Source organism: Cataglyphis hispanica, chromosome 12, assembly GCF_021464435.1.
Source record: "Cataglyphis hispanica isolate Lineage 1 chromosome 12, ULB_Chis1_1.0, whole genome shotgun sequence".
NCBI classification, from domain to species: Eukaryota; Metazoa; Arthropoda; class Insecta; order Hymenoptera; family Formicidae; genus Cataglyphis; species Cataglyphis hispanica.
Window position 1 is genome coordinate 6,310,731 of NC_065965.1, and position 19,774 is coordinate 6,330,504.

Sequence of the window (19,774 nt, forward strand, 5' to 3'; positions counted from 1 at the left end):
TTGTTAAGGCGGCGCTCTCCTCTCTTAAGCTGATCAACCTAAGGCGATCTAATTGAATGCGTATGTGAATACTGACTCTAACATCAGTTTTGTTTTACATTGTCCCGATTAATAAACAGAATGTGCATGTGCCTGTGTCCTTTGCTTCTAAAACTGCCTACCAGGAGATTAATGCTTTCTCTCTTCTTCTCTCTTTTACACACACACACATATATATATATAATAATCCAGTAACATAATTATCTCGCTTCTTTGCATTGTGCTACGACTGTTTGCGATCCATTGGATAAATCAATTCTCTCATCTTCTTCTATCTCTTTGTATTTGCATCTGTCGCAAGTTGCAAGTTGAAAATAGGAAAAGATTTAAAGATAAAGAAAACTGAAATTAACACGTGTTAATTTGCTGCGACCACGATGGTGGCTTTATAATCGGCGGATCGTTCAGGCCGACGATTAATCTTGCTACCTTAGAGTTAAGATACTATGAAGGAAAAAGGATGAAAACACAAAGGCGCCAAAAGCGTCGACGCTTCGTTACGAAGTACGCTAGTTTTTTGTTTTTTTTTTTTTCTCTCTGAACTTTGCTCAAGCTCCTTGCTCTATACCTTCCACAAAGCCGTCCGCCCTCGATTGTCAGTATGCCTCGGTCTCGGGGATTAATTTTGATAATACGAACAGGGAAGGGTAAAGATAATCTCGCGACGACCCGGGGTTGAAAATGAGTTTCGAAGTTGAAATGGCCAACGAGTAAAACGCGAAGCTAAACGAATCTAATTCATTACGCGTCAGCTAAGTTTCATTCGCGAAGGAAGAAAAATGTTTGCACATCGTTTTTTGAGCAGCACAAAACGTTCTCTCTCTATTTAGAAATGAATATAGAAATTTACTCAAATTACGCCTCAAATATTTACAGAGGATCGGATATTCGTTGTAACAGGAGCGGGGCATAGAATCCAATAGAGGGCAATTTCATTACAATGAAAATCGATCGAATATCCCCGGCCAATATCTCTGTATCGACACATCAAGCGCGACTATAACTTAATTTGGAAAATCCGAGAGGTCTCGAAACTTCACCGCGCACAGGCAAGAGTTGCGAGGTATAACCGGTTGCCGGTCGACAGAGCTGCGGCTGTATTTATATAGCGAAACAGCGTGGCGTTGTGCAAATATTCTTCCACGTGCAGCTGGCATTTTTTGCGCGTCCCGATCGATCGACGCGACGAAGGATTAAACGAGGATCCTGAAACACTCGAGGGCGGTGTTTAAAAAGAGCTATCTCTAATAATAAAGATGCCCTCCTTTTCCCTACGACATATAGTTTTAAATCGCTGTCGACAATATTACACGCTCGATATTATCCATGGGCTTTGCCGTGTATCTGACGAGGTTTCCTCTACCTTTCAGGGACCACCAGGATTAGACGGCATGAAGGTGAGCGACCCACGGGGATGACCCCGTTTTCACTATAAATTATTCCTCTTTTTATTCAGACGCGCTCTATTTCCGTGTTTCGCTATCTCATTTGTCGTTACGCGATACGATCAGACTGAAATTAGATCGAGTAAAAAATCGCGAGCGTCGTGTCTTCTTCCTTGACGTACGAGAGCAAATCGAGTGTCAAGCGCACGTCAAATTTCTTCGTACTTTCAGGGTGCGCAGGGCGAGCCAGGAACGAAGGGCGAAAGGGGAGACCCGGGATTGCCTGTAAGTCCTTCATCAAGTATTTATCCACTATCGAATCCGATCCGTCTAACGCGCGATATCGTCCGTACTCATGTTTATCGAGCACGTCGAAGTTTAGCTGAATATTATTCCGAAGCAATCTTACCCTTCACCAAAAAGTAATTTTCTAGTTTAGCGATTAAATCGTACATATATTTTTAATTTTTTTTTTTTTATGTAATGACAGATTTCTTGTTTTATATTTAAATGGATGCTTCAGTGACGGAATTCCGCCGATAAATGAGAATTAAATAAAAATTTCGACGATTTAATTTAAAGTCTCGCCTGCGTCGCGCGACACGTGTAACGCAAATTTGCGGATCGTTTCCCGATCCTTCCGTGATTCAATTGAATTTCAATACCGCAATTCGTCCATCGTGATCTTTCAATCTGTATTTCCCATCGCTCGAGATTCCCGAGATCGTCCGCCGATACCCGCAATCGAGTCATGTCTGAGGAGTGCGTCAAGTCAACCCACTGACTCGATTACATCTCGAGAGAGAGAGAGAGAGAGAGAGACACGCTAACGAGTCGATCTGTGTTTGTCCCCAGGGTACCGATGGGATTCCCGGCGCGGAGGTACAGTTGGCTTTCGATTATCGCTCGTCCTCCGGCGCGACTGCGACACAATCTGACACGGTCTGACCAGCCCGGGGTAACGACGACACATTCCGCCTGATCTACCCCGGGGACTGTCTCGGAAAAAGAGAGAAATAATCGAAAAGAGAATCCTCCCTTTCACTCCCTCCGTCCGATTTCAAAAAGAGAATGGAGCCCAGCGTCTTGCGCCTTTCTCCCTCTTTCGTTCGAAATCCATTCTCTCGCACTCTTTTTTTTTTTTTTTCCTTTCTTTATCTTGCGCGTATCGCGCTCGATCAAATACACTCGCGCAAGAAGCCTTCGTGACATTTGGAGATGCGCGCATTTTCTTCGATACTTGAATTTTTAGCACTCGGCTAACTTTGGCAAAATTGACTTGTTTTGATGTCCTTTATAATCCTTTATCTAAAATTTGTTGTAATTCTGGGACATCCTGTATATCTTTCTATATCATTGAATATTTTCAATAATAGTTTAGTATTGAATATTTTTAATAATATTTTCAATAATAGTGTTTGACATTTTGCACTATCAATCATTTTTTACGACATTGCGCGCGAAAATAATATAAGATGCGCAAGTAGCTGCTGACCGATTTAAGACCAACATAAAAGATTCTCGCGCGCAACTCCTTCGATATATATAATCGAGCTAGAGAGGCTTTGATCGACCGATCACAATTTACGGCTGAATTATAATGGAGGGGGAAACGCGCAACTCCCTCGTGCTTCTCTCTGGAGTGTCCGGAAGGATGCTCGAGCTGTGCCCGTGTGACCACTCGATGCGAATCAATGCGAGAGCATATAAACGAAAATGATTCTATCTCTCTTTCTCTCATTCGTATATACTCTTGAATGCATGGGAAAGTATTTGAAGGAGGATAATCCCTTTCACGTCTGAACGTATAACTATATTTCGCAGGTGGCTGAACGATATTTCTTATTTAAAACCTTGCAACACCCGTTCTTTTTTCTCTGCCTTTGGAAAATTTAAAATAACTAAATTAAAAGCATGCCCTTATGATATTAATATCACATTCTCGCGTGAATATTTTAATATAAACGGCAGACAGAAGGCATTAATATACTTAAAAAACTAGAGAAAGTTATTAATATTTCATCAACATCCTCCTTTTGCGTCATGCTTTTAAAAATTTGACTGTCACGTTTTATGAAATAATTAAATCTTAATTTTGCAACTAACAATATCTCCTTTAATTGCTCAGAAATTATTGCTATTATAATTTAAAACGGAGAGATCTATCCATCTCTCTCTCGTATCGCTGCTATTTACTGACATCAAATATTCTCGGTTTATTGACGTCTCTCATATCTCTCATCGCAAGAGCAATAATCAAGTGATCCACTCGAAATGCCGTGGCCGTGGTTTCGGCCCGTGAATCGATAGCCATCTCCTTTCCCTCACAACTCGATAGTCGACGGCAACGGAAAAGCCGTCGCTGAGACGATATACACGCGACATGGAGGTCACACGTGGCACCCATTCTCGAGCCTCCTTCCATTGGAAAGATTTTCTGGAACGACCGTCTCGCGCGCGTGTAAAAAAAAAAAAAAAAAGAACGAAAAGATAACTAACGCGGCCGAAACGACTTAAAATTCCATTTGTGACCGTGTTCACCAATTCCAGGGACCGAAGGGAGAGAAAGGTGCCAAAGGCGAATCTGTGAGTATTGACTTAATTCGACGTATTCACGTTTCTCCAACGCCATCAATATCAGAGAGCCGATCCACGTTATATACATATATACTGCCGCTCTTCCCGCGAGGATGCGAAAGCGATCGGGCGTGATTAGATCGTCCCGTATGCTTTACGGGGGATTGTTTGCCTAACGATAACCGACAGACCGTAAGAGAGAGAGAGAGAGAGGGAGATAGCGCGTAGTCGAGTATATATGGTTCGCTTCCTAACGGATATATAATCATACGCACGTCCAGACGAGTTAACGGAGGAAGCTCTCACGTCGGATTCTCGCGAGGCATTAGTCGATTGGTTTATCTTTACTACGGTAAAATCGGACCATCAACCTAGAACCGAAATTAATTACCATCGTTAGTTCCGCAAGAGTCGAGAAATTTCTGTTCCATCCATTCGATTCAGATGATATATTTTTATTATTCCGCTCTTAGATTGAAATTGATATAAAAGCATATTTTAAGCTCGTAAATTTTCGGAGCGATCAAATCAAAGCAGCTCTTTCGCATCCTCGTGCGTATCTTTTATTCACGACTATTGCTGCAAGCACGTCGGGGACACCTTCGTCGTCGTTTACGACGAGAAGACTGCGAGATCACGCAGTGTTGCAAGGTCACGGAGATGTAGCGAAGGAAGCTCTCGTTGTAGGAAACACGGGGAGAACATCCTCACACATATACACAGGCCTACTCCTAAGTTCCACGCGGTCTAACACACTTAGCGCGTACATACGAATTTGTATATGCTGCCACCATCGTTCCGTGAAAGCGCTTAATGACGAGAGGCGCGAATAATGTTAGAGGAGACATTAGACGCTCGAGAAACGAAGCGCCAACGAGAGCGCTGTCGTGTCGCTTTCTCATTTCTTGGAAATCATCGCGATGTTCGTCAATTAAAAAAGAAATCCGGTCTATCCCGGACAAGCGATCCGCAGAGATGGATGGAAAAAGCCTCATCTTGTCTTATCAAATTATCAATTTAAAGTTTAATTAATTTAAACGGCGACACGCTCTCTTCCGCACTTCGTACTCTCGTCGAGGTATTGTGCACCGATCTCACCAGTACTAGTATAATTGCATAATCCAACATTATTATGTGCCTGGCCTTATTTGCACGTCGCGAATTTGCATCGGGCGTTTCGCGCTGTCAGAGAGATGATGCATTTCGCGTGTGCGCACAGGGGCCGCCGGGTAAACGCGGCAGGAAGGGCGACAAAGGCAACAAGGGCGACCAGGGTGTTCCAGGATTGGACGCGCCGTGTCCACTGGGGCCGGACGGACTTCCCTTACCAGGCTGCGGCTGGAGACCACCGCAGGTAACCGATGGTTTTATTTCTTCTTTCGAAGTTTGCGGGCAAAACAGATTTGAGGGAATCAAAAATTTTATACATCTCCCGAATTATCCTGAAATAGAAATAGAAATAAAAATTAACTAAAGATTTTTACAAAAGCTTTTCTGCTAATTGTAGTTGTAGCTTGTTTCTCTCTCAATAATAGTTATAAGAATATAATTTGATCAGATTAACCATTGTTTTCACATAAAAGATAAGAATTTCATTGGATAATCGCCAATTATATATTTTAATAATTAATAATTAATAATAGATTTCCTATGTGAATTTTGTGGAATTGCTGGCACGTTCTTTACTAGTTGTTATTATGTTATTAACAATATAATCGTGTATAGAAACTAATAATCTAACTTAGCTCGCAATATCGAGAGAGATAAAAGGGCTAATGCCGGGGTAGTACGCTTGGATTCTCTCCTGTGTATGCTTAGCAGGATATTACGAGCACATCGACGCCGGCGATCGAGGGTCCTGAACCCGCGGAGACGGATTACGAGGAGCCGGAGGACGAGTACGAGGACTATACGGACCCGAACGGGAATCTAGCCGAGCAATAATGCTCGTTTTTGTGCGCTGCCCTAATCACTACCGACAACCACCACCAACACCAACACCATCACCGCCACCCTCATCATTCGTCTCACCCCGTTCTCCCAAACTAACGTGGTCCCGGTAATTGCGAATCCCGTAGTAATACTAACGCACGATATGTGTCATCGACAGCTCGATCTCACGTAGAATCTTGCTTGCATTCGCCGCACGTTTCTGATACGCATCTACTTATCTATCGGTTGCAATCTCCGTGACAAAATATTGCCTTATACATATTTAATGCCTAGCGGAATTCATCAAATAGAATTGCGAGAACTCCTTATATAGATCTATCCCTTTACATGTGTATATAAAATATAAATCGTTTGCACATTTTCTATTTGCTATATTAGCATGTATGAAGTCATTTTTAGAATAAATGACATTTCACATCTCTAATATTACGATATACAAATTCTAATGTACAATTATTTGCGCAGAATACAAATATTTTTATTTACTATAAATATATTTATAATAGAAGAGATTAAGCGAAAATATCACGCATGCACAAGCAAGAAAATATATATTTTTCAAGCTTATCATTTATCTATCCACACTCATCACCCGCTCGTTCCTTTCTTCTAAGTTATAACTAACTAGAACTCTCAAAAAGAGATTTCATGAAATATCTAATTTAATATAGCTTCTGCGTATCTTGTATCAATTAGACGCAACGAGATGATTCCAGCAGATTTGCTTGCGAATACGATCTCATTCATAAAACGGTCAATAATCGATACTTCACGTTTTGCTTTGCAGACAAACGACGAAGTCCTGCGTCAATGGCTGAAAGAGGAGCAAGAAAAGGAAGAGAAGGAGATGAATGAGCGGCAGTGATGTTGCAAGGACAAATATAGCGCATTTTTTTCATAAGGACTTCTGTATATCCTCCTGTTCCCGCCTTCGTCTCGTTACGACGACCGCATTACGCAAAAAAAAAAAGAAATATATATATATATATATATATTATATATATACCAAAATAATCATCTTGCCATCGAGTGTTGTAAATATGTGTACTTACAGTGTCTAGCGTTCGCAGTGCGTGTACATAATTAGAGCTTGCTGCGAATCTAACGTATCCCGACAAGACTATTCGTACCGTCATCGTCGGTTCATACAGTTTATCTAGAAACGTCACACACAAGTATACGGCGATCGATCCGCGCTATCGATATTTCCGGTTTCGAGTGCGGAGCTCGCTCTCCCCGCGTGAGAAGACGGGAAAAAATTCGATCCCGGTACGGAGAGATATTGGAGAGTAAGCGGACAAAGTAATCCTGGAAAATTAAAGTGAAGTGCGCGAAGGATGTTTCATGGTGATGGTGCGATGGTACGGGAGAAAACGCATTCGCTTATCGAGTACTCGATGTCTCCATGCGAACGAAATGAATTTGCGGCAGCGGGCCGAAGGATATTCATCGCGGATTTGAACGAGCGATTTGATGAGATACAGAGAGGAAGGGGAAAAAATAGCGCCGAGGAATTAGCTTCTAGTCGCGGCCTGAAATGCGTTTCGAGATTTCTTTTTTCACAATTTTTTTCTATGGAAATTTCTCTTGTATCTTATCGACTTGTTTATGACATATATATGTACAGATATCTTTGATATTTTTTAAAAATATTTATACATCTTCAACATTCTCGCGCTTGTGATCAGGCTGCCTCTTAGCTAATCTTTAGCGAAAAGATGTACGCTAATCCGTACCTGTGAAAAATAAACGATCTTCGCCGTAACAGAACCGTAGACTCGCGAAGAGAGAGACACTTTTTGATACGACTAGTTGATTAGCGGCGCGCCATCCCGCGTTACTCCCGTCTAGATTATATAAACTCGTACTACGCTAGAAAGTTGTGTAACGCAAGGAAAGAAAAATACGACTGTATACATTTTTTTCGCCGATACTTGCGAGGTATCGTAAAATAAATCGGTAAGTGTAGATATATCTTTCTCGATGTCAGAAATATCAGACCGCCGTGTCAAGCACTGTTTTTTCCTTTTGTCAGACGTTTGTAGTCCATTCCCGACACGCAAATATTTTCCGTACGTCAAAACGATGTAAAAAAGATAAAGAAAGAAAAAAAAACGAGAAAGATAAAAGAGGTAGGGCCGAGATGTAGTCTGTTGTAATATCGACAGTTCGACAGACGTGTGCAGTGTGCAGAGCGTCGACTTATCTTCGGAACATTGATCTTCCGTTCAAACAGCGTGAAATACAAACGTTATTCGCATTTTCTTCTGAAGAAATGTATATTTAGTTTATACGAGTACTGATTGTACCGTCTATTAACTTTCTCAGAATCGGCAGATTTTTCCTTTTAATAGTATCTTCTTTAACTATAGTTAATCTTGTGTTTTATCAAAATTCAGTTTTCCAGAACCTTTCCTTTAGATATAAATGACACAGATAGTTTTCCCAGAAACGGCTCTGATAAGATTTAACTTTGATTAGATGTAGAAGTAATCTAAGACATTCTTATCGTAGCGATTTTTATTATCATTTACCATTTTGCTGTCATAATTTAAGCAGTTTGTATTTCTTGAAATACGATTGCACCTTGTCCTTGGGATAGGGCTTCGTTACCAAACACGTCGCGACGTTCTCCGGCTGTTCTATCCACAGCTTGTGCTGAATATCGTCCCCCTTCAATTTCGAACACAGCGTCTGCAGATCGGCTTCGTCGGCGGCCTGTTTATATTCACATTCGTGATTCACGTTGTCGTACTCTTTTACTGCGTCATTTTCTTAAGAACGATTTATTTCGACACATCTAAAAGCGCGAGATCGCATCTTATAGCGATTAAAATACTTTAAAGGAACGATTAGATGATGATGGTTTAGAATAATTTTCTTTGCATGCATTATGTTACGCATCGCGTTGGACGGATCTCGATTAACGGCCGGAGCTCGCGATGTTTCCCATCATACTTACTTCGAGAACGACTTTGTGCATATTGTCTAAATCGGCGAGATAGGCCTGCGTGTGAGCGTCATTGTAAAAGAGATGTGTAACGGCGGTGCACGCGTGACACGCTTGGGCAATCACAGCACCCAATGGCCACTTCATCGTCTTTGAAAGATCTCCCCGCACCACCACGTACTGAACTATCCCAGACATTCTGAGAAAGATCGTTTACCTAGAATCGTTTAAAATAGAATTCGTGAAAAACGGATGGAAATGAGGAAGGAAAAAGGGAGGATACCGGGATCTTCCATCCCGTTTTGACGAGATCGCTCCATTTGTCTAATGCTTAAGATGGCCCATACAGGTTTCGATTAATTAGTAAGTGCCAAAAAGTATAATATTCGTACAGATAAGGATATACCGTACACACACGCGGATACTTCCGCGTATTATTTATGTATATCAAAATTTTATGTATTATTATTGCCCGCAGATCGCGCATAGAAACGCGTTCGCTATAAGCGTTCCTTCGATGTTGCGGCATACGCAAGATGTATTATTTATACAAATTGTTGTTATTAAAGATAAATAACGCAGAAATAATTAGCATATACGACATATTATGGTTTACGAGAAACGACGTCTTTATTCATTTCCAATCCCCAAGAGTCGCATTTATTCGTTCGCGAATTTATTTTTATTATTTTTTTATGTAAAGTAATAATTATGGTGTGCGTTATTGAAATATATTAATAAGAACGCGAAAAAAGAACAAATGTTTTGACATTTTAACACTTGTCAATATTGTGACAAGTGTTATATTGTTTATTATATATATATATATATAAAATGTAAAGTATAAAAATTTAAGTACTATTTATCTAAAATAGATTAAATAAATTCTCAGTGACAAGCTTACCTTTTCTCGTTTAGTGATAACTTTTTAACTAATGATGACTCCAAATAGTCACGATCGCCGAGAGGTTAACTTTCGTTTCTAAAACAGATAAATATAATATTCAACTTTACAATTATGAAATTTCTGACGGATGACAGGATAAATAAACTGTAATATAACCTGAGATGTATATATAATTTACTGTATTTAATTAAATGCAAAGTAAAAATTTATTCGCGCAGATCACAACACTTTCGTCTGCCCGGTGCGTAAACATCAGAGTGGCCGCTCTTTAGAAAATAATGTTTCCCTAGATCCTAGGAAATTTAGGGTATTCATCATTCTTAATGGGGTATTCATCATTTTTATATTTCTACCAATGCAGGAAACAGTCGTTTTCACATTTCCCTAGAAATCCAGCTGACATAACGCTGATTGGCAGTCGCTAGATGACGCGACGATCCAGATGCCGCTCGACTTCGTCAGCTTCGTCTTCCGTTATATATATATATAGCGGTCGATATCAAAAGATCTCGCCACGAGAACCGGTCGCCGGTTGGTTCCCGTTGCTTTGCCAGTAATTCAGTCATTGTCGCGTCTCTCGCCCACGGTGGATCACGATCTTTTACGAGGAAGCTAACCGAGGTAATTCTTATTCGTTCGTTTGTCAAACATCCGCTATTATTCAATAATTTAACGATCGAAATTATTGCTTTCGCACGAACAAATGGCGCGCCGGAAAGATCGCTCTGCTCTAATTGTGCGTTTTTTGCTCTCCCAAACTGGCGGCGCGACTTTATCAGACGACGCCCCGACGACGAAATTACACGCGATATATTACAAGTGGCAATATGACAAGAAGGTCCGTAAAAATAATTATATAATTCGGAAGTTTCGCTTTTGTGCGAACAGCATAATATTTCGCGATTCCCTTTGCTCTATTTCGCAAGAATGGAGGTCGACCTAAGAGAGAGAGAGAGAGAGAGAGAGAGAGAGAAACACAGAAAATTCGAGAACGTACGGCGTGAATCGCGTATTATACGATGATTTAACGAACTTCAAATCGTGCGGGTCATACTAATCGTCGCGTGATTACATTTTCTCAGCAATACTCACGGAAATAATAACGAAGAGAATAGCAATATTTCTGTGACGAAATTTAGATAGTGACCAAAAAAATGCACAAATAAATTTATTTATCTATTTAAAATAATTGTATATTTTATTTATATTTGAAATGAGAACTGGAAGGAAGTATAATTGTAATATCATTTACAAAGCCTAACTTGTTAACATTTAGCATACATTTTATATTTAATTCAATCATTTTATATATATATATATATATATATATATATATATATATATATATATAAATTATTTTTGACAGAATCTCTCTTCTGAAAATCTTTACTAATATATGTTTTGTATTAAATATTATATTTATTTAAAAAAATCTTTTTTGACAGGATCTCTTTTCTGAAAATTTTCATTAATATATGTTTTCTATTAAATATTATTACATTTACACGAAATAATTGTAGAAAGATAATAAATAACTGTAGAAAGAGAGATATATACACAAAAGTTATTTCAAACTTTGTTGGGATGAAGTTCCGTGTTCGACTGTCATTGCGTGAATCAACGCAATACGATGAACGATGATGTTGGCTCGTTTAGTACACAGAAATTTATTAGTCGGTTACACACATCGCATATGTATCTATGTAATCTCCACAGTAATCTCCATGAGTTTAAGTCGAACAATTACCGGACAATAATTACGAGCATACTAACCGCATCTTGTTTTTGCTTGTTATTCTTTGAAAATATCCATGTCTTATGTCATCGTTTGATTGAACTGAAATCTAATAAGAGTCCTAAGAAGAATATAAAAACATAAATCATCTATCGGAAACACATACAGAATTTGAAAGGCGATAGTCCATGTTTTTTGTACTAAATATGATTAGTTACATGATATTCATCCAAATATTAATAAAAGTTAAACGCATGTTCTTTTTTTTTTTAAGTGAAAAAGAAAGAATGTAAGAACACTTGTTTTGCAGTTAGTTAAGTGCAGTTATTACGAGCTTGGGATGGTATATAACAAAGGAAACGCTTCGGTTAAACGCGAGGTCGTTCGCGAGATTATTCCTATGAGACGACTCAGTACAGGCAAAGGTTTTCATCATACAAGATTTCTTTGTATCTAATGCTCTCCTTTTACTAAGATCTTTTTTGCACTCGGAACACCTTTCGCCTTTTATAGTTCTTTTGACCGTTATGTAATCTGAAGTCCCACCTGGTCTTCTGGTCCAATTGATTCCCTTGCTTTTCTTTATTCATCCGACTGATTCTCCCGTGAGAAAAATCGAATTCAAAATGCTATTTAATGTTATTTAAATATTCTTGAAATTTAAATTACCAAGCCTTAATTTTTGTTATTAATCACGTGAAATAGAATGAAAATTTTAATTAAAATGGCGCATTAAATATATTGCTGATTTTGAGTGTATTGATATTTGAAATACTATAGAATAAAAATGTGTTCATAATTCCTAAAGTCCTCTTAAGAGAGATTTAGATATAATTGTCTCTTTATCGAAATTGATTTTTACAAATTTTGAATTTGATAACACTAATCCTTGTAGGTCACACATTTTTTTATTCCGCCACAATATCTTATCGCAATTTTAGTTGTTCCAAAGCGCTTGAAAAAATCTAAAAATATTTATATTTACATTTTTTTTTAATATCTCGAAAAAATGACTATATACAACAAAAGTTAAAAAATAAATTTTAAACATTTTTTATTAAGTAAGGCCTCAATATATTTTATTGTTAAAATATTATTAGATTTAAAATGATACGTGACTTTTAAGAGTTAACTTCAAATATAAGTATATAATTCTTTCAGTCATTTCTGTGCATGACTAAATTATTTCGCTCGAATTATTATTTAAATTTTATTCGTCCCGTGTCACAATCGATATTTATTGACTTATCATCAATGAAGATAACGGCAAGCATGTTGATGTGTGCGAATTCAATAATGTGTGGTAAATACTGACATACCAAACACGCAGGGAGACCTTTACATAAGTTATCGCTGAATAAATATTTAGTTTAAACGGCTCTTGGTCGAATGCTTATTGTATGCGAACCTACTTGTCCTAAGTGCTCATTTAACACTGCCGATTACGAATTGTCTGACCGTTAAATGTTTTCCATTGATAAGGAGAACATAATATTTCCGCTGTTTTCGCAGAAAAACTTATCTTACAGAAACCTGCAAATATTTCATATTCAATATCGCTTGGCAGAAACAGATTACAAAGACGTTATTCATATTCAAATTTTATGTATAGCTCCGTAATACCATTGGATTTACATTATTGCGTGAAAACACATGCGCAAATATACGGATTCGTCGTGAAATTTATACATTTTATTTAATAATTTATTTCCAATTAATTAAATAATTTTTGGATATACAGATATATTATAATTGAGTCTTATTTATACTATAAAATTTATATATCTGTAAGATTTATCTGTATTTTTCTTATTATAGTAATCTAAACAGCAGCCATGCCTCAGATACAGAAACCAGCACCTGCTTTCTCCAGTACCGCTGTTATAAAAGGACAATTCAAGGATATTAAACTTTCTGACTACAAGGGCAAATATGTTGTTTTCTTCTTCTATCCCTTAGATTTGTAAGTATTATATATTATGATTATATTTTTATAAATGCAAAAGAATTAAATAATTTTTGGCTTCTGTACAAAAAGTTCTATTGTATTTATTGTGTTATTTAATGCAGGTATATTTAATTCTTAGTTGAAACACATTGTGTATGAAAACAAAAAGATATATCGTGCATTCTAAAAGATTTATGTTTTTAAAAAATAGATATACATATATATATATATATATATTTTAAAACTGTATTCTATTATAACATCAAAAACATTTAAAAAATTAGTATGCCATATATTTATTCCAATTATTCTAATTAGCTGATATAGAAATTTTTAATAAAGAAATACCATTTGTGAATTCTAAAAGATTTACAAGAAATAAGATCTTAAAAGCACGCATTGTTAACTTATCTTAAAGATTTTATAAGAGATAGTCAGTTACACAATACATTTAGTTACACAATATAGATTGACTATCGCAATTTATAAATGGTATAATCATTTGATCACAGCACTTTCGTATGCCCGACCGAGATTATTGCTTTCTCCGACCGCGTGAAAGAATTTCACGACATCAACTGTGAGGTGATCGCCGCATCCACCGATTCTCACTTTAGCCATCTCGCATGGGTGAATACGCCACGCAAACAGGGTGGTCTCGGCGAAATGAACATTCCTCTGTTGGCGGACAAGAGTTGCAAGATTTCCCGCGATTACGGCGTACTTGACGAGAATACGGGAATTCCCTTCCGTGGCCTTTTCATCATCGATGATAAGCAGAATTTGCGTCAAATCACTATAAACGATTTGCCCGTTGGAAGGTGAAGCTCTTGCTCGATTATTAACACCAATAAATCTATGAAAGCTTACTCTAATGATACAATAATGTTATATAATATAGACTCTCAAGAAAGACTTAGAAATCCAGCAAGTTTTGCATTTTTATTTAACATGCTAAAAAGAATTAAATGCACTAATCTATTTAATAATTGCGTGATAACATTGAATGCAATCTTTATATTACCAATAGTACCAATAGTACCAATAATCTTATCGCGTTACTAATTGCAGATCCGTGGACGAAACTCTACGCTTGGTTCAAGCGTTCCAACACACTGACAAACATGGCGAAGTTTGCCCGGCCGGCTGGAAACCCGGTAAGAAGGCCATGAAGCCTGATGTCGTTGCCTCAAAGGAATACTTCAAGGATCAATAAGATATTAGCGAACAATAAAATATCATATAATAATATTTCTTTATACATCCTGTTAAATACACTTATATGCGTTTTATACTCTTTCATCGCGTAATTTGATGCGTCTACACTTCCATTTTTACTTAGTATAGATATACTTAGTGTAGATATACATTGTCGAAATAGCACATATTGAAATATTCATTTCTAGTTTAATAAATGGGTTTATTTTTTACATATTTTAAAAATATTTCACCATTCCGCATAGCATAATGAATGACGAATTATCTGATAATGATGTATGCGCAAAAGTACACGTATTTAGTGATATAAATCAGCCGTGATAATGAATATCGATGCGATTAGAAAACATCTGACAATGAGCTTAGCAAAAATTTCAATATCGAACGATCAAACGATATCATTGAATCTGCGCGAAGTTCAAAGAAGTTAAGAAGTTAAAAATGTCTGTGCAAAGTCAGAAATGTCATCTTATTTTTAATGTGTATTAGCAGTTAGAATTATCAGTATTTCTCTTCTTTTTTATCTTTACACTATAACTAATATTTTAGCCTAAAGATTTTTGTGAATGTTTCTCGAGCAAGCAAATCGTAGAACAAAGTTAACTTTGTCTCGATATTTATTTAATAACCTATTTTTCGATTAATTATCTGTTCGTGTGTGATAAAATCATTACTATTTTTTCACGTGGCATGAGTGACGATTGCGAAACTGCAATAGCTGAAACGGGTAAGAAACGAAATCTGACAAAATTATATACATTCTTTGAAGAAAAAATATTTATCATTATTATATTATAACAAAAATATATGTTATAAACAACATATCGATAATTAATGATAATTAATATATTAATTTCGAATAGTTTTAAAAGAGCTACGTTTACTTAATTTATGAAAATATCTATAAATACGATTATGTATTAAATTTAATACAGGATGGGGTGTTTGGCATTATTTCGTCGTCGCATTATGCGGCTTGGTATCGTTTGCAGAAGCAAGCACTTCTCTGACTGTACCGATCGTGGCACCGCTAATAGAGTGTGATCTAAAGCTTACTAAAGATCAGGCCACCATGCCTGTCGCTACCTCCAGTTTCGGTATATATTTAACTAACAAAAATTATCTTACTGAACATTGAAATATTAATTACTAATTCAATTATAAATAATTCTATTAAATTTTATATTCTTGTACAGCTACACTATACAGAATGAGAAATATATCGTAATATTTTGCGTGTATGCAGAATTTATATATCTTACAAAGATATTCACAAATGTACATTAAAGCGTATATATTAGTTTGTTATATGCAATGCATTATTTTAATTTATCACGCATTTATCGTCTAGGGATGGCAGTAGGTGCTTTTCTGTTTGGATCTATATCGGATCTTGTTGGTCGTAAAAAATCAATCTCGATTACCATAGGCATCGTGTTTTGCGCCTCGACTATGCTAGCCTTCGCGCAAACTAATTTTTTGATACACTTATCAGTATTCATATTGGGAATAGGGTAAGTTTTTCTACCACACATAACAAAAACGATCCGTACAATCTGATAAAATGCGACATCAATAAAATTGTGAAGCGTTGGGAGGATATTTTTTTAGCTACTTCTTTTTTTATTACATCCGATATTATTTTATACGTTTGTTACAAAAAATAACATATAAAATATTTTGTTAAGAAAAAATATTTTTTTTGCAATCGTAATATTATCTGAAAAAGCGAAGATATGAAGACGATACATAAAAGTACACATTATGTATTCAATGTTATATAATATTGAAACTACGCATTCATCTAATTCACACACGTGTGGGTAGTAACTGCGTCATCCGACATACAATTGATGTTCGTAGAGTGGCCGCTAACAATATTGTCCTCAGAGTATACCTGATAGAATGCCTACCGATGAGAAAGAGAGGAACTTGCTTAGCAATAATCGACATGTTCTGGATAGTCGGCTACCTATCAGCTTTAGGTAACCGGATGTGTATATCTTGTGTCTGATTTTGCAAAAGAAAATCCTTCATTTTTTATTAAACAATATATTTTTCGATTTAATTATATGCAATTCGCGATTTTGTCATTAAGTACTTTTAATTCTTTAATATCAAAATTTTATCTTTAATTTTTTAATAAAAATTTCGAAGAATGTCAGATTTATGAAATGTACTTTTCATGTAAATGGCTCTTATTTTTCCTGCAACTTTAAAATTTTATTTAAAAATCTATGTAACTATTTAAAAATCACAATCTTAAAAATTATCTCTCATTTATATAATGCGAAGTACTAGAGAGATTTCACGCATAAGCCAATTATTATAAAAGTAAGAGCTATCAATAAAATCTATGTTTAATTCTAATTTCCAATTAGAATTATTTAGAGATCCTAATGTGTTCAGTATATGCGAAAACTTATAGTTTTACAAAAATTGACGCTAAAGAAAAGATACTTAATAAATTTTTAATTTTCTTTTTTACGAAAATTACTGATATTTATATTCGTTTGATGAATAATTTGAAAAGGCATCTCCTGGTCCTTGATGCCGTCCGTTATACGCATGCTAGGCAAGCAATTCCGTACGAGTTCCTGGCGAGTCCTCGCCGCTCTCTGCGGTGTACCGAGCTTGATGATCGCTTGCTCCTCGGGTCTCCTACCGCTGAGTCCTCGACACTTGCTGTACCGTCGACGCCCGACACAAGCGCTCGTGGTGCTCCGACAGATGTACGCCATCAATAATTCGAAACACGCCGATACCTACCCGGTACGGCGTTCCAGCGCGACTCGAGGAGATCTTGTTCTTTCCTTGCCCGTTCAAAGCTTCGTCCGCTACCCATGAGTTCTGGAAGATCCGTGATACAAAGTATCAAATTGATTTCAAAAGTATATGTTTAAAAAAAAACATATGTTTTTTGCTTCGCGTGAAAAGAAATGAAAAGAATGCATGGATAGCAGATACGAGGTAAAACTTGATGATCCGAAATTAATAATCATAGCCATGGAAAAATAATGTTTATAACTGATTAAAAAAAAAAAAAAAGAATAAACATTTTTTGTATTTTTGATTTAGATCAGGGATCTAGAAGGCTGCGTACGACCAGACGACGACACCGAAGATGACAGTAGATTTTCAAAGTACTTTACGAAAACCTGGGAACGCATTCACAGAATACACAAGCCTCCGTATAGGTGCGTGACACTGTGCGGGATACTAGCGTGTCTTCTACACTTTCCCGGGTAATAAAGGATGTTTTCCTCAGTAAGCTTTCTCGCATCTCTCGCATCACTCCGACTATTGTTCTCGCGTGATTGCGAAGAGAATCATGAGGACAATATTTAAGATTCGCTTGGCTCGCTCTGTGGAATACGCACGTGCTCCAGGAAATGGAAAGAGACCATGTCGTGAGTGGAAACGACACGTGTAACGTCCATGTCCAGAACCTGGCATTAGGTTTTTTGCGAAGCTGCGACGAAGTGAACGAGACTCGTTTCGAGCTGCTGTTGCTGGTATCGCTGGGCTACTTGCTGGGAGAATTGTTGCTCGTTATCGGAATTGATGTCATTGGCAGAAGACCGTATTTAAGTGAGTATCTAAGAACAACCTTTTTTTCTCTTTATTCTACGAGATCATTAAATGTTTTAAGGAGAAAACTCTACATCTCTTATTTGAAACATTTTCTTAACTTCATTCTTCTATTTTCTAGAATATTAAAATTAATCTAATTATATATTTGTAATATATAATAAAGCTTTAAATATAATAATACTTTAAATTTGTAATATATAATGATATTTTAAATTCTTTAAAATATTTAAAATATATTATAAAATTATTTAAAATATTTCTAAAAGAATCTTTTTCTAAATATTTTTATAGTATCTTCGGGACTGGTGGGTAGCGTGGTTTCGCTCATACTTATTTTCCAACTATACCACACAATTCGTGTAATTCTATCGTCGATTTTCCTGGCTGCTTACGCTATCGGCCGTACAACGACGTGCGTTTTGCTGCTGGAGAATTATCCCACTGCTCTGAGGTAGATCGGATACAAAACGGAACACGTCCGACTAATCTTAGATCATCGGACGCATTTTCGTAAATCAAGTATCTGCGAACGCGACGTATGAACTCGTAGTTATCGTCATTGGTATTTCAGAGGCACGGCGATGGGTCTGATGAGAGTGCTTCCACATTTGGCGCTTTTCGCGACGCAACTCTTCCTAAGGACGACTTGCCTGCTAAGTATAATCGCCGCGTCTGTTATTTTAATAGGTAGAAAAAAAAACCCGATTAATTTATATATTTATTTGATTAATCATTGCTGAGTATTAAAAATTTTGCAGGTGCGACCGTGATAATGCTACCAGTGCCGGATTTAACCAGGTTACCAATGAAGGAATAAGTTAAACTTCCGGAGACATATATATGACGATTTATTTCCACGCGATTGTATTTTTCAGGAATAAAATTTTATTTTAAGCGTACATTTTCTTTTCCTAAGGATTAATCTAATTTTTTAATTATATTATTTGTAGATAAAAAAAAGTTGGAAAATTTGTTTCCTTGTTAGAAAATATGCTGGTTAAAATTTTTACATTAAATATTCAACACATTTATATGTTAATTTAACACATTACTGTTGTGTCAACTGTACTCAAATATTAAATTTTTAAAACAATAGAAAAAAATATACAAGCAACACAATGTGCGCATATTTATAATTTTATACAATAGATATATTCCGTATTATTAGTGACAGGATTTCTGTGTTAAAATTTATAGAAAAAAATGTTGATTTTATTTTATAATGGAAGTGAGAGTGACTACAGACTGTCAATAATTTTCTTTCTAAAGTAATTTTATTATTAAAATATGTTGATTTTATATAAAATTTCTTTAAAATTATTATGAAATTTAAATTCATTTTCTATGGAAATATTAATATAGTACTAATATCATCATTTAACATATCCATATTATGTAAAATTAATACAAAAATTTATGTGGATCGTTTGGGACAAGATATATATATATGTATATATATTAAATTTAA

At 36.4% G+C, this 19,774-nt stretch overlaps 4 protein-coding genes across 16 annotated transcripts in view; 3 read left to right on the forward strand and 1 right to left on the reverse strand.

Moving 5' to 3' along the window:
- Positions 1–8,509, forward strand: part of LOC126853649 (collagen alpha chain CG42342-like) — a 135,267-nt gene extending 126,758 nt beyond the window's left edge. For 7 of the 11 annotated variants that reach the window (XM_050599544.1, XM_050599542.1, XM_050599552.1 and 4 more), the window contains 7 exons: positions 1,410–1,436; positions 1,656–1,709; positions 2,280–2,306; positions 3,975–4,010; positions 5,221–5,355; positions 5,820–6,060; positions 6,742–8,509. In XM_050599544.1, coding sequence (XP_050455501.1) covers positions 1,410–1,436; positions 1,656–1,709; positions 2,280–2,306; positions 3,975–4,010; positions 5,221–5,355; positions 5,820–5,945 — 405 coding nt within the window. In that variant the 3' untranslated portion in view covers positions 5,946–6,060; positions 6,742–8,509. The remainder of the gene's footprint in view (positions 1–1,409; positions 1,437–1,655; positions 1,710–2,279; positions 2,307–3,974; positions 4,011–5,220; positions 5,356–5,819; positions 6,061–6,741) is intronic. The other 4 variants (XM_050599548.1, XM_050599546.1, XM_050599543.1 and 1 more) reach the window with 3 other exon arrangements.
- On the reverse strand, positions 5,316–10,075 carry LOC126853739 (putative peptidyl-tRNA hydrolase PTRHD1). 3 transcript variants are annotated; one of them, XM_050599770.1, is made up of 4 exons: positions 9,968–10,075; positions 9,809–9,886; positions 8,917–9,121; positions 7,970–8,672 (listed from the first exon to the last, which is right to left on the reverse strand). In XM_050599770.1, exons 3-4 carry the CDS (start codon positions 9,100–9,102, stop codon positions 8,499–8,501), a joined length of 360 nt encoding a protein of 119 aa, XP_050455727.1. In that variant the 5' UTR covers positions 9,103–9,121; positions 9,809–9,886; positions 9,968–10,075; the 3' UTR covers positions 7,970–8,498. The 3 variants fall into 3 exon arrangements, with proteins under 3 accessions (XP_050455728.1, XP_050455727.1, XP_050455726.1); XM_050599771.1 differs by lacking the exons at positions 9,809–9,886; positions 9,968–10,075 and adding an exon at positions 5,316–5,443 and having other exon boundaries at positions 8,489–8,672; positions 8,917–9,520; XM_050599769.1 differs by lacking the exons at positions 9,809–9,886; positions 9,968–10,075 and having other exon boundaries at positions 8,917–9,520.
- Positions 10,076–10,265: 190 nt separating this feature from the next.
- LOC126853730 (peroxiredoxin 1) lies at positions 10,266–14,922 on the forward strand. Its single transcript, XM_050599757.1, has 4 exons — positions 10,266–10,432; positions 13,365–13,509; positions 14,007–14,315; positions 14,566–14,922. Exons 2-4 carry the CDS (start codon positions 13,382–13,384, stop codon positions 14,708–14,710), a joined length of 582 nt encoding a protein of 193 aa, XP_050455714.1. The 5' UTR covers positions 10,266–10,432; positions 13,365–13,381; the 3' UTR covers positions 14,711–14,922.
- A 133-nt stretch (positions 14,923–15,055) lies between these two features.
- Positions 15,056–19,201, forward strand: LOC126853744 (synaptic vesicle glycoprotein 2B-like). Its single transcript, XM_050599775.1, has 8 exons — positions 15,056–16,226; positions 16,576–16,697; positions 17,246–17,484; positions 17,791–17,957; positions 18,062–18,303; positions 18,598–18,757; positions 18,878–18,993; positions 19,065–19,201. The coding sequence occupies exons 1-8, from the start codon at positions 16,027–16,029 to the stop codon at positions 19,121–19,123; spliced, it is 1,305 nt and encodes a 434-aa protein (XP_050455732.1). The 5' UTR covers positions 15,056–16,026; the 3' UTR covers positions 19,124–19,201.
- Positions 19,202–19,774: the final 573 nt, after the last annotated feature.

Bases quoted from the DNA above. Each gene is read 5' to 3' on its own strand.
- LOC126853744 (XM_050599775.1), top strand. From the start codon at position 16,027: ATGCATTATTTTAATTTATCACGCATTTATCGTCTAGGGATGGCAGTA. The intron at 16,227-16,575 runs GTAAGTTTTTCT...TGATGTTCGTAG, and splicing joins GTATTCATATTGGGAATAGG to AGTGGCCGCTAACAATATTG. The intron at 18,304-18,597 runs GTGAGTATCTAA...ATATTTTTATAG, and splicing joins TGGCAGAAGACCGTATTTAA to TATCTTCGGGACTGGTGGGT.
- LOC126853730 (XM_050599757.1), top strand. From the start codon at position 13,382: ATGCCTCAGATACAGAAACCAGCACCTGCTTTCTCCAGTACCGCTGTT. The intron at 13,510-14,006 runs GTAAGTATTATA...ATTTGATCACAG, and splicing joins TTCTTCTATCCCTTAGATTT to CACTTTCGTATGCCCGACCG. The intron at 14,316-14,565 runs GTGAAGCTCTTG...TACTAATTGCAG, and splicing joins AACGATTTGCCCGTTGGAAG to ATCCGTGGACGAAACTCTAC.
- LOC126853739 (XM_050599771.1), bottom strand. From the start codon at position 9,102: ATGTCTGGGATAGTTCAGTACGTGGTGGTGCGGGGAGATCTTTCAAAG. The intron at 8,673-8,916 runs GTAAGTATGATG...GAATATAAACAG, and splicing joins TGCACAAAGTCGTTCTCGAA to GCCGCCGACGAAGCCGATCT.